The sequence below is a fragment of the Fringilla coelebs genome (genome assembly GCF_963513975.1).
Source record: "Fringilla coelebs genome assembly, chromosome: 2".
In the NCBI taxonomy this organism is placed as follows: Eukaryota; Metazoa; Chordata; class Aves; order Passeriformes; family Fringillidae; genus Fringilla; species Fringilla coelebs.
This window is the reverse complement of record NC_140029.1, coordinates 66,969,577-66,982,170: the sequence shown is the minus strand read 5'-3', so window position 1 is coordinate 66,982,170 and position 12,594 is coordinate 66,969,577. Positions and strand designations below refer to the sequence as shown.

At 41.8% G+C, this 12,594-nt stretch overlaps 1 protein-coding gene across 1 annotated transcript; it reads left to right on the top strand.

The window, feature by feature from the left end:
- Positions 1 to 6,104: 6,104 nt before the first annotated feature.
- Positions 6,105 to 11,694, top strand: RFXAP (regulatory factor X associated protein). The gene is made up of 3 exons (XM_084226288.1): positions 6,105 to 6,689; positions 9,218 to 9,325; positions 11,232 to 11,694. Exons 1-3 carry the CDS (start codon positions 6,246 to 6,248, stop codon positions 11,340 to 11,342), a joined length of 663 nt encoding a protein of 220 aa, XP_084082414.1. The 5' UTR covers positions 6,105 to 6,245; the 3' UTR covers positions 11,343 to 11,694.
- The last annotated feature ends 900 nt before the right edge of the window (positions 11,695 to 12,594 follow it).

Sequence of the window (12,594 nt, the reverse complement as noted above, 5' to 3'; positions counted from 1 at the left end):
AAAGGAGGGAATTCCGCCCCTCTACTCCACTCTTGTGGGACCTCACCTAAAGTGCTACATCCAGCTCTGGGGTTCCCAACATAAAGGTGGTGAGATTCTGGCACAGGTTGCCCAGAGAACTTGTGGATGCCCTGTCCCTGGAAGCATTAAAGGCCAAGACTGCGTGGGGTTTTGAGAAACCTGGTCTAGAGGAAGGTGCCTCTGTCCATGGCAGGAAGTTAGAACTAGATGATCTGTAAGGTCCCTTCCAACACAAACTGTTCTGTGATTCTATGAACGTCAGCATGAAGGCCAGAACACGTGATCAATGTTATCAGTCGTTACAAGATAAGAAGGAAAAGATGCTGGCATTCAGACACAGGTACGAGTTGCTTGTGTTTGGCAGTCACAGTTGTTGGCAATGGACAGAGCAGCTAATCACATATTTCCCTGCCAGGAGAGGATTGCTTCCCTTATCTAGAGCTTTGCTTCCATCTAGTTTTAACTTTCTTAATAAGCAAGGCTCTCCCTACTTCTACCGAAGGACAATGTTCCATAGTCTAAAACTCAGCTCACTGCCTTTCTTTTTTCATTTTTTCAAATTTATCCCAATTTTTATATTTATTGCTTTATTAACCATAGTGACTATACCTACTTTTTTTAGAGTAAGCAATTTTCTCTTATTCATGGTTTCTTGGCTATAAGGAGAGAAATATTATTTTAAAGTAGGCCTGAATTCAATTATTTAGACTGAGAGGGAATCAACCTGTGAAACAATAATAATTAGAATTAGCAATGCTGACTTCTGCCAAGGTATTCACTGTTCCATACAATGAAGGCATATATAACAACTCAGATTGACTAGGAGACAGCTCACAACACGTCCAAGGATGTTGGCTCTGCATGGGAGAACAACATCCAGAATGACACTGACCCTACCCAGAGGCTAAAAGCAGTAAACATAATCCCTTAATTGTGAATAGAAATCACCTAGACTAACAAAATGGCCTGCAGTTAAGTTTTACTTCAGAAATTTAAAAGGACATCAAAGAAACATCATTTTGAAAATTAGTAATGTTCCAGTAACTAAAGCTGTGGAGAGAACAGGGGCTAACTGTCCAGTGTGAGGTTTGAGGTATAGTCTAATGCCTGTCCTGCACATTTTTATTCATGTCTGTTTTTGATTGGTTTTACTATCTTGTAAATCTTAATTTTACTAAAAATGCTATTAAAAATTTTATTTAAAAATTTTACTATCTTGTGTACATCTTAACTTTATTAAAAAGCTGATTTATTTATGTCAAATTATGTGTAAATATATGGAAGGGGAGATTTTCTTTCAGCATACCTATTTAATTTACCTGTTGTCATGGGACAAAGGTAACCACGCAAAATGAGAGGGGCATGGGGAAGGAAACCTATTTCTAATGGCCATGGCCATTTTTGTCACACATATACTAAAACCAGAATACATATCATAATGCAAACCAAACTTCCGTTTAGTTCGGGTTTTTATTTCTATGATTGCAAAAATGAATGTCTGTAATTCATAAAGCTTAATGAGTTTCTGATAACACTCATTTTGTATACTTGAACAGTGCAAAGAGAGATGTTTATAAGATTTGATTAAATTGGCATCAAATTTTTGTACACTTATCTGAAAAACAAGCTTTAACAGATGGATTACAGTAGCTTAAACTCCTTTGCTTTGCTATTTTTGGTAAGATTCCAGCACTCACTGGAACCTGGGCATTTGAATGAGTGAGCACATTGATCACTCTGCACATCACCTTCCTTTGAGGGCAGATTTGTATTCAGACTGCTGAGCTTTTGAATCTTTCCATGACTATATCACTGTTCAATTTGGCTTGAACATCAAGAGCAAGCAGGAAGAATAAATGGGGAGCTGGCTAAGCAGTACAAGGTACAACAAAGCAGAAAAATATCTCTTGACTATATACTTGCATTTGGATTCCCCCATCAAACGATGTGTTTCTAAAGAGATGTATTTTAAAAACTACTAGTTCTCAGCTCCCTCCAGCAGTCTTCATTCATTCCTGTTTATCTTTCAAGTACCATTCATTTCTGTTTTAAAAGCCCAAATGCTCTCCTCGACTCAAGCTGTTAATTTTATGACAAATAACCAGTAGCAATAAGGTTACAAGATACTTTGCATTTAGATTATATTTATAGGGATATAAAAACATTGGATGTAAGAATTTCAGAGTTCTATGTCTCACAGAAGTTCTTAGTATGGCCTGTGCTCTTCCAGCATGTGACAAAGGCAAATGCATTTTTGTGTGATAGATAGATAGATAGATAGATAGATAGATAGATAGATAGATAGATAGATAGAGATATAGACACACAGATATTAACTGAACAAAATTCATATAATCCCTTATAGAAGAGTGCTAAAGCAACTTTAACAATTTGAAAATATTACTTCAGCTATAATCATTAATACTGTCTTGGTTTGTAAGCAGGACAAATCAGCTTCAATGATTATTGCCTCTCTGAATCTTAACTGGTATCTGTTTTTTCAAACATGTTGTTTCCAAGACAATTAAGAACTGGATGGTAAGAACTAACACAGGCATCTAGAACATTAAAATGAACTATTTCACAAACACAAAAGAAGAGACAGTGGAAAATCAGAGAATCCATTTAAATATTTATTTAGAGATATCAGTCTGAGGACAAATGAACTTATTAGATTTCAGTAAATGAACTTACTACATTTCAATAATTGTATTTGTCCTCTCCTTTTAATTGCACCTGGGAATACAAACCGTGATGTGACTGCACCTGACTGGATAGCAATGATGGACAGACTGGTGATAAAATTTTCCAAATGTGACCTTCCTTCTCCAGCAGACAGATTTACAGAAGTGCATCCCAAGGAAACAACTACTTTTTTTGATTTCTTTTCCACTGGAGTGTTTCTCTTTTCTGAGCAAACCAGGCAGAAAAGAAGAAGAGAACACCAGTGTCAGCTTTTTAAGGACTTGCTTTGTTAGCTGTCACCAATTTACTACCTGTGTATGTTTCTGTGCCCTCAAGCAAGCAGATTATAAGCTTCTGGGTTAAAAAAAATGGATAATACTTAACATTCCAGTACAGTGAGAGACTCAGTAAATATCATATAAATCCATTTTCTAATTAATTAACCCCTTCCATATCTTTGTAATGAACTGTTAGTTATCGGTGACTTTTTGTTGCTCTTTTTTCTTCAGAAGAGGAAAATGAGAACCATGGAGTTGAAGTATGCTTCCAGGCATAGTCTCCAAGGAAATCCCCATATGTTACCAGAGTGTCTGAGGTAGAATTCAACTTATTCTACAAGAGAGGGAGTTTTCAGCAGAGCATTTGTTTGGAAACCTTAACTCCATGAATAATTTTCTCATGTAGTCTTTAACTGCTTTGGTCTGCTGGTCAGACTGGCCCATGCCAAACCCTGCTGTCTCAGTGGGGTTCCAGAGAAGTGGATGAAGGGCCCAAACAACTCTTCTTCCTAGAATTAAAGGTTATCAGGTTCCTATTTCTTTTAATTAGTTATCATGTGTATACATGCAGGGAGTGTGGCTGGAGAAAAATGTGATTTATTTTGATTCATTATTACTTTGGATTTTTATTTTGATTAATGTCAGGAGAACTTAGAATTTTAGGAAGACATTCTTTCAAGATACATTCAAAGCAAAAGAAATAAACTAAAACTATTTCAATGGGCCTATAATGTGAAAAAAAATTCCAAACATTTTGTGATGACATCAAAATAGTTAAGAAGCAGGAGGAAAACAAGGCTACATGTAATTTTTGTATTTTTCACTACTGACACAGATCAAGGCTGAGTCCTAAAGAAAGCTTCTGGCAAGTTGTTCTAGCATAGCTGTAACAGAGAAGACACTGAAGCAGATGTGGGGAAAGTAAGTCTTCACTGACAAAAATAGTCTGTAATTCCTGTTGAAACTCTGGAGCTGGAGGTCATCTCGCCCATGACTGCTTGGTGAAAGGCAATGAGGACAGAGTTACTCAGTTCACTGCAATTTTTCAAGGACTATACCATCATTACCTATTTTGACAAATGAGAGAGAAATGTATTATGACAAGATTGAGGGTGAAACAGAATGGCTACAACTGCGAACTGCATAATCATTTATCTTAGTGACAGGAAAAGGGAGCTGCGGTAATTGCCAGGGAATAAATGGAGTCAGCAGCGTTCTTTAATGTGGGATGGACTGCTGTGTGCAGTGAGAAAAGCAAGAACCCATGGAAAGTAAGGAGGTAAGACAAATAAAGAGGGGCCAAGAGCAGGTGATGAAGGAGATGGAGGTCAGTGGGACTTTGCAGCCATGCAGAAGTAACCCAAGGAGAGAATTGATATCCAAAGGAAGAAAGGGCAAGGAGCAGCATGCTGATGGCCACATGGGCTGTCACTAGAGGCAACAAGGAGGCTAAGTGGGAGAAGCCAAACTGCATCCCTGTATCTGCACTCTCAAGCGACAGTGGATGAAGAGCAAGGATACAAGTAGAGCACTTGTGAAGATCAGCAGCAGGAAAGCTTGGGTCTGGGCAGCCACCACAAGACCACAGCAGGACAGGGGGCTGAGCAGGCTGACAGGACATAGAATCCCAGAAGATGATGAGATAATGTGTATGCCTCAAAAACGATAGCTGGATAGCAATGGAGCCACCCAAGGATTGTTTGCACTAACAGACGAGGATTGCTGGTGTTAATGCTCTGTGAGAAAGAACAAGATGTGGCTGGAGACAGAGGCCAGGTGGAGGGAGGGCGGCGCTTTTCCTGGACTAACAGCCTTGTTGTAGTTCCCGGAGATGAGTTCAACACAGTATCACAGAAGCACGGGAATTGGGGTAAGATGTGGGCATGGGCTGTGGGAGGAGATCAAGACCATCAAAGTTCCTTGAAGCTGTGAAAAATGCCTATTTTATGATTGGCTTTTTGCAAATATTAAAGAGATTATTATATATGTTATGTTAGAAAGTTATGCTGTATTAATTTTCTTAAGTAGTGTGTTAAATATAGTTTTAGGTTATAACAAAATGTTAAAATAGAAACTATGCTATGTAAGATACTTTTTTTAAAGAGAGGACTCGCACCGAAATAGCAACCAGAGGACACCTAAATCTTTCAGAGAAGAATAATTTATTGCTCTCTTATTGAATTTTTCCTGTCTCACTCAGTACTGAAGACACCGTTACGATTCAGAGGAAGAAGTTGTCGCTGACCAGACAGAATCCTTTGTTTGAAGGATTTTATGCATCATGTATGAGATGTATGAACATGCAACTGTCTGTTGCTTTTAAGGGTTAATCCTCTGTTAACGTGTGTCCTTTTACAGGTTTATTTTGCCCAGAAAGAGGTACCCGGACTGTCCGTAACTCTTTGTTTTTATTGTCTCATACTGTCCTAATCCTAATTGTCCAAATTTTTATTACTCTAATTATATTGCTATTTTTATAGCCATTTTATTACTATTAAACTTTTAACATTTTAAAAACAAGTGATTGTCGTTTATCACAAAGCTCTCTATTTCCCAAAAGATCTGAAAGAACAGACTGCGAACGATAATTAATTTGCATATTAAGCGAGAAACCTGTCCATGAAAAGGTAGCCCCCCCCTCCAAACCTAGGCAGCACATCTTTTTTATCTTTTCTACCCCTTCTTAATTTTCTCTTCCTCTCTCTGGCCCCTCACCCCCTCTAATTCATCGTTTCGCTCTTTCCTTTCACCCTGCCCCTATATCCAAACACACTGCCGTGTGCTTACACAGCAGGTCACGGGCTAACAAACCAATTCCCACGCCAAGCGCGCAATATACTAGGATAACTTTCTGACTGCTTGCAGACCCGCGGACTTCCATCGCTCCTTTCGATCACGAGCATATACCACCCGGGGCCAAACCACCCTGGGGGATCTAACACGGCCGCAAGCGCTTCACACCCTGGGCGCCGCTACAACCTCGACGCAAATTCCCCCACACTGCCCTGGGGGCGGCGCCGCCATTACCGGGGCCCCGCCCCTGACCGCGGCCGGGGCGCGTGCGCCGTGCGCGCGGCGCCTGCGCGCGGGATCGGTGCGAGAGCGGCGCGAGAGGGGCGCGCTCAGGGACCGGCCGGGCCGGGCCGGGCCGGGCCGAGCACCGCCGCCCTGCAGGGCAGCCCCGCCGCCGCTCCCGCCTCCTCCGCCTCTTCCTCCTCCTCCTCGTCGCCGCCGCAGCAGCAGCAGCTGACGCTGCTCGTGATGCAGCCGGGCGGCGGCGAGGAGGCGGCGGCCGGGGCGGCGGGGGTGGTGCTGCAGCCGAGCGCCGACCCGCAGCTGCCGCCCTCCGCTAGCGGCGGCCTCATGGTGTTCTACGAGCTGGGGGCCCCCGGCGAGATCGAGGTGGGGGAGGAGGAGGTCGAGGCGGCGGGCGGCGAGAGCACGGCCAGCCTGGAGGAGTTGGAGGAGGAGGAGGCGGCGGTGCCGGGGGCTGCGGGCGGCGAGGCGGCGGCGGGCGGCGAGTGCAAGAGCTGCACGTACGAGGGCTGCAGCGAGACCACCACGCAGGTGGTGAAGCAGCGCAAGCCCTGGATGTGCAAGCGGCACCGCAACAAGATCTACAAGGACAAGTACAAGCGCAAGAAGAGCGACCAGGCCCTGGGGGGCGGCGGGGCGGCGGCCGCGGGGGGCGGCCCGCGGGCCGAGGTGAGGCGGGGGGCGGCGGGGCCTCGGCCAGGCCACCCTCGGGTGCCGCGTGGTCCCTCGGAGCTGGGGCTTCCTGGGGGTCTCTAGGGATCTGTCCCATAGCCAGAGGAAAGGGAAGAAGTGTAGGGCTGTCCTGCAGGTCACTCTTCTTCCTCTTTGCCAGAGCAAACTCCGTTTGTTTTCAGTTCTGACGTAAATTGTAGAAGTTCACAGCTATACTAGATTCCAAGAAAAGAAATATCCGTAGAAGATGCTTTGCTTGCAGCGTGGCTTTTTTTCCCGTGGTAGGAAAGTATAGACTAAGAGAGATGTCAGACCTGTTTCTCATCTGGTGCTGAAGTGTGGGGTTTTAAAGTCACAAAGGCTGTTGGGTATCAGGTGTACAAAAATCAGTTGTGTAGGTTCTTCAAGATGCTTTTTGGTTGTTTCATATTAAATGGCAGGTAAATATTTCGACCACTGCTAGTTCATACTTAATCTGCATAAGCTTACATGTGTTGTTTAAATGGGGAAATACTATCAGTGGGAAAACTGATGTTAACGTTCAACTTTTTAAATACTTTTTTTCCTACAGTTTGTGACTCAGCTAGGACCACACACTTCTCTGATGGTTGCTTGTACAGTTAGTGTTTCAGATCTTGTATTTAGATTCGACAGAAAAAGGGAAATAGTTTTACACTTGTAGACATTGAGTGGTTTGTGCTCAAAGGGGCAGGTGCAAAACAGTGATTGTCAGAAGAAAAAAAAAAATCTTAACCTGGACCTCCTGCTAAAAGCAACCCTTTTATGTCATCACAGCTGTGTCTGGAGTTGTGTGACTGGGAACTGATCTAACTGCAAACTGACCACCAAAATCTTTTCCTGTTTCCATTTTTCTTCATGTAAATATAATAGTAACCATACTGGGTGTCACGAAAGAATCTTCTTCTGTATGTCTGTAAATGCCATGAGGCAGGTGATTTAAAAAAGGGAAGTGTACATGATGCTGCTAGGGAATATTCTCTCATCTTCTCTTTCAGTTCAAAGGACTTGCTGAGGTTTTCCTGATGTATTCTGTAACTATAATTGATAAGTGTTCTATATAGTATTTTGGATTTTTGTTGAACCCTTGTAAGGTCTGAGCCTCTGTTACATTCTGGTGGTTTTTTCAGGTCTGCTACCTGGTGTGAATACTCACCTTGTTTTTGAATCTTGTTGGTGTCAACCTAGTTAGCCAGGTAGTGTTTACGTTAGAACAGTTCCTCTTGTGTTTGTGATACTTACTCTAAGTTTTTTCCTTCTCACATTGAAAAGGTATGGCATGCTTGTTTCCAGTGAAAAAGTTACACACTGTTATCATCCATGCTGTTTTGTGAGCTTTTTCTAATTCTAGTAGCTACTTCTCATTTCAGTGAGATAAGAGAAGCTGCACACATTATTCAAGAGGAGAATGAATTCTAGATTTATATACCAGCATGACTTTCCCTCTTCTCTCTTCCTTCCCTGATAGTTCATCTTGCTCAATTCATGATGTGACTACACAAATACTTGTGCTAGTTTAGGAAAGGGGACAGTATGGGTGGGAGAAGGGTAAAAATGCTGCATTTCATGTAGTGATGGATTAAAACTTTTTGATCTGTAGCACGAAATAGTGATTACTGCATGTTGGAAGAGAGTGGGTTTTCTTTTCCCAGTTTGTGCAAGTGGAGATTGCTTTGAATGTAAGGAAATTAGGGCCTGAACTTGCAGGAAAAAGCAGGGTATTTAGTGCTAAACTTACTTTTTTTACAGTTATGTTTATTGAGGCCATTTTCAGTAAAAGCTCCTAGTAGAAGTTTCATTTTTCACTTCTGTGGAGAGGATAGAAGTGAAAGGTACTGGGATGGTTTTTTGTTGTTCCTGCTTTTGAACCCTTTCAGGTAGATGGAAGTATCAATAATTTTTGAATGTAATACACCTAGGATTCGGCATTGGTTGAAATTTTCTAAACCTTTCATATTTCCTTTAGAGCAGATTGTAGAGCCATGTTGTACTAGTATGTCTCATTCAGATGACTGGTGATTGTACAGGGAACAGAATAAACTTGGAGGGGGAAAAAAATGCCTGTGGCTTTGGCATGTTCATCTTAGTGTTCTGAAGTATGTTTTGGTTTTGGTACTACAAGGATAATTGTCATTCCTGCCCAGTTACAAATGGTAAATATCATTCATTTCCTTAAGCTGGAGGCTGACCTGTTGTGAATTACCTCATTTTTAAGAAATGCAATCAAATAAATTAAAGCCATTAGCTAGCCCTAGTAACCTGTTCAGTGTTGCGGTATAGAAACTAATGCAGCTGCATTGCTTCACTGTTGCTGGTGAAATAGTGAAAGGAGGTGGAAAGAAGAGGCCAGGTCTTGAATAGAGAGATTTCCATTCCTGTGCTGTTACTTTGCTCTGCAGATTAAGGAGGCAAATGTTTTTTACTCTTGGGACTTACTGTGTATGACTGTATCAGAGTTCATCCTCTGACCTCCCTTGTTTTTTGGGTTTTTTTTCTGTTTTCTGCAGGATAGTGGTGAAGGTTCAGTGTCTGTCACAAAGCAGAGAACAGGATCCATTGGAGATCGGCCAGCAAGACCTACTCTTTTAGAACAAGTATTGAATAAAAAGAGGCTGGTAAGTCTTGTTTTTGAGAGGTTTTGAATTCAATAAGTAAAGACAATGCAACAGTGTTTACCTGTCACCATTGTGAAAAAAGAAAATCAGTTTAATAAGCATGCACTGCAAGTGCATATTTTCAAATTTGAAACATGCTTCGGAGATGTCTGCTTCAATCTCTCTGTGAAGAATACTATGACTGAATTTAATGATCTGAAGTTCTGGTAGTAACAGATGTGATGGTTTCTTTAGGGTAAATAGTGCCTACAGTTTAACTGAGATGTTTTTAGCTTGTTCAACCAAATCTTTAGGTAGAACAATGAATGGACTTTAGGTCTGATGTAAGCTTTACTATGGTGTGTTTTAGAAGTTGTAGATGTATGATATCAAAATTGTGTATATGTGCGTTGATAAAGTAAACTCTAAGCAAACAGTGTGATTTATAGTATTTGCAGACTGCATAAATGGCATGTCTTCTAAAGTTTTTTAAACACTAGTTTCTCCTTTAACAAGTTAAGCCAGGTGCAGGGAAATCATTCAGTACCTACAGTTTGTTCAGCTTCTTCACTACAACTTTCTTTGTTGTGTGTTTTTGCAGTCTCTATTCTTCAAAAGTTATTGGGACTGTTTGTCTTCCTCTGTTACCTGTGCAATTAACGCAATTTAACAATCCTCATTATAGTGCTGTAGTGGTTGTTCAGAAATTTGGAAAGCCTTAAAAGAAATGTCATATCAGTCTTAGGTATACAACTACCTAGATGTATTTATTGACAATTCTTTCTCAATTATAGCACTTTTTTAGTGATGGTGCCTAAAATTCAGAGGAGTATTCATAGCTTTTCAGTTTTTATGAGGATAACAAGTAATGAACTACAGAGTAGTTTTCATATTATTTCTTGTTCTTCATGCCCCACTTACTGGCTTGCTGTCCCCTTTCCTAGCTGTTTCTATTGACGTGGCTTTTAATTAAATTTGAAAGGTATCTTATGAATGAAACATTATTTTTTAATGGAAGTACAGCAACCAGAAGTTCTTTTAATAGATTTTCTGAGCTTTTGCACAAATTATGTCAAGGGTTTTCAAGAACTCAAGATTCCTGCCAATATTCCTGAAATTCAGATTCTCCTTGATCTGGTTCTTGCTTCTCTCTTTCTCCTCTGGCTTGCAGTACCTCTTTGGTTATATCACTGAAGTAACCATGGATAACGAGCAAGCATGTAGGGAATTCATTCAGCTGAAAAAGAACCCTTTTCCTGTATTAATTTTTGGAAGGAGTAATTCCCAACCTGATTTGCCATCTACCTTACGATCACTTGTGCTGCCACCATGCAGGAATGAGAGTGAACAACCAGAGTTGGATTACAGACCACAACTATTCAAGTCAGGAGCCAAATGCAAATACTTTTAGATTCTTTTGTCTTTTGGTTGAATGCAGAGGAGTTTTTTATGTCATCCCCTGTGGATGGACTGCTGTTTTGAAATGTTGGGAAGTTCTGGAAAATCATTGAAAACCACAGAGTATCTTGACCTGAAAGGGACCCACAAGGATCATTGAGTCCAACTCCCTGCTCTCCACAGCACTGCCTAAAACTAAAATATGTATGGGCATAGTCCTGATGCTTGAACTCTGACAGGCACATGAGCTTTGCTGCAGAATATTTTATTTATTTTGAGCAATCTGCTGTGAGAAATGTAGATATTAACTCGGTTGAAGCACAGCTGTAGAACTGAAGCACAACTGAAAGATGTTTTGGTTCCAGTACGTCAATAAATTACTCCTGTTTGCTATACTTACAGGGTTTTTATGATATTAAGCAACAGCAGTGGGTAATGTACAAATTCATGTAATGGAAATATATTACTGTGGTAGCTATTTAACGTATGGGAGTTTTGTAAAGTAAAGTTCACTTTCTCTCTCTTTCAGTCCCTACTCAGAAGCCCAGAAGTAGTGCAGTTTCTACAGAAACAACAGCAATTGTTAAGTCAACAAGCTTTGGAACAAAGGCAGCAACAGTTTCAAGGAGCACCTGGGTAATGAGGAAAGATCAATGATCTGCAGATGAGTCCGGTGCTGAAGGAGGGACAGGATCTGTATTTTGTATAAATACAAAGAATCTCAGTGTTTAAACAAAAATGGAAGTTGCTGTTGTTACATATTTGTTTCTTATTTGCACTTTTGAGGTTTTGAGCTGCTTGGGAGTCTGCAGACTTGTGAGCAAATCATAGAATGGCCTGGGTTGTGCTATGGAAACTTCCCAGTCTGACCTTCACAGGACTCTGACAGTCACTCTCCCAGTGCCAGAGACTTCCACTTCTGGGACCAAAGCTCCTTCATTGTGGGTAGCTCCAGTGATCTGACAGGTGCCCCACTTGACTCCCTGCACACCGAGCTTGCAGTCAGACCAGGTTTCCTTACTGGTTTGACCGCAGGTCTTTATGGCACCTTGTTCCATAAAGCGGTTTTTTTTAACAGTGTAGTAACACAGAAGCAGCCCGGGCTGGTGCCTCAGAGGAGGGATCTCAGACAAAGGAGCTCCTGGGCTTTTATACCGTCACAATCTAAGGCTCTTCTCCTGAGTCTTCCCTTCTGAGTCTTCCATTCCTGCCACGTCCCTGTGTCCATTCACCTGGCTAGCCACTCACCTTCATGCCTTTTGTTATACAAAGAGTTGGCAGTTCACTGCCTCCTGTCTTCGATCCCACGCAGAGCTCATCTGCATCTCTAACTGTAGCTTACAAATCTACTACCTGCACCAGATGTGTTCCTCAACAGTTGGAAGGGACCTTAAAAGATCATCAAGTTCCAACTCCCATGCTGTGAACAGGGACACCTTTCATAAGACCACATTACTCAGAGCTGTCCACCCTGCCTTGAACACTTCCCAGGGAGGGGGTATACATACCCAACTTCTCTGAGCTACCTGTTCCAGTGCCTGATGACCCTCACAGTAAAGAATTTTTTCCTAATATCTAATCTAACTCTACTCTCAGTGTGAACCCATTCCCCCTTACTCTGTTCCTACATACCCTTCTAAAAAGTCCCTCTCCGATATTTCCTGTAGGTTCCCTTCAAGTAACAGAAGGCTACAATTAGGTCACCATGAAGTCACTTTTCCAGGCTGGACAATCCCAGTTCTCTCAGCCTTTCCTCATAGGAGAGGTCTTCCATCCCTCTAATCAGCTTGTGACCTGTCTCTGGATTTGCTGTAACAGGTGGATGTCCTTCCTCTGTTGTGGGTTCCAGAGCTGGATGCAGTCCACCAGATGGGGTTTTCATCAGAGCAGAG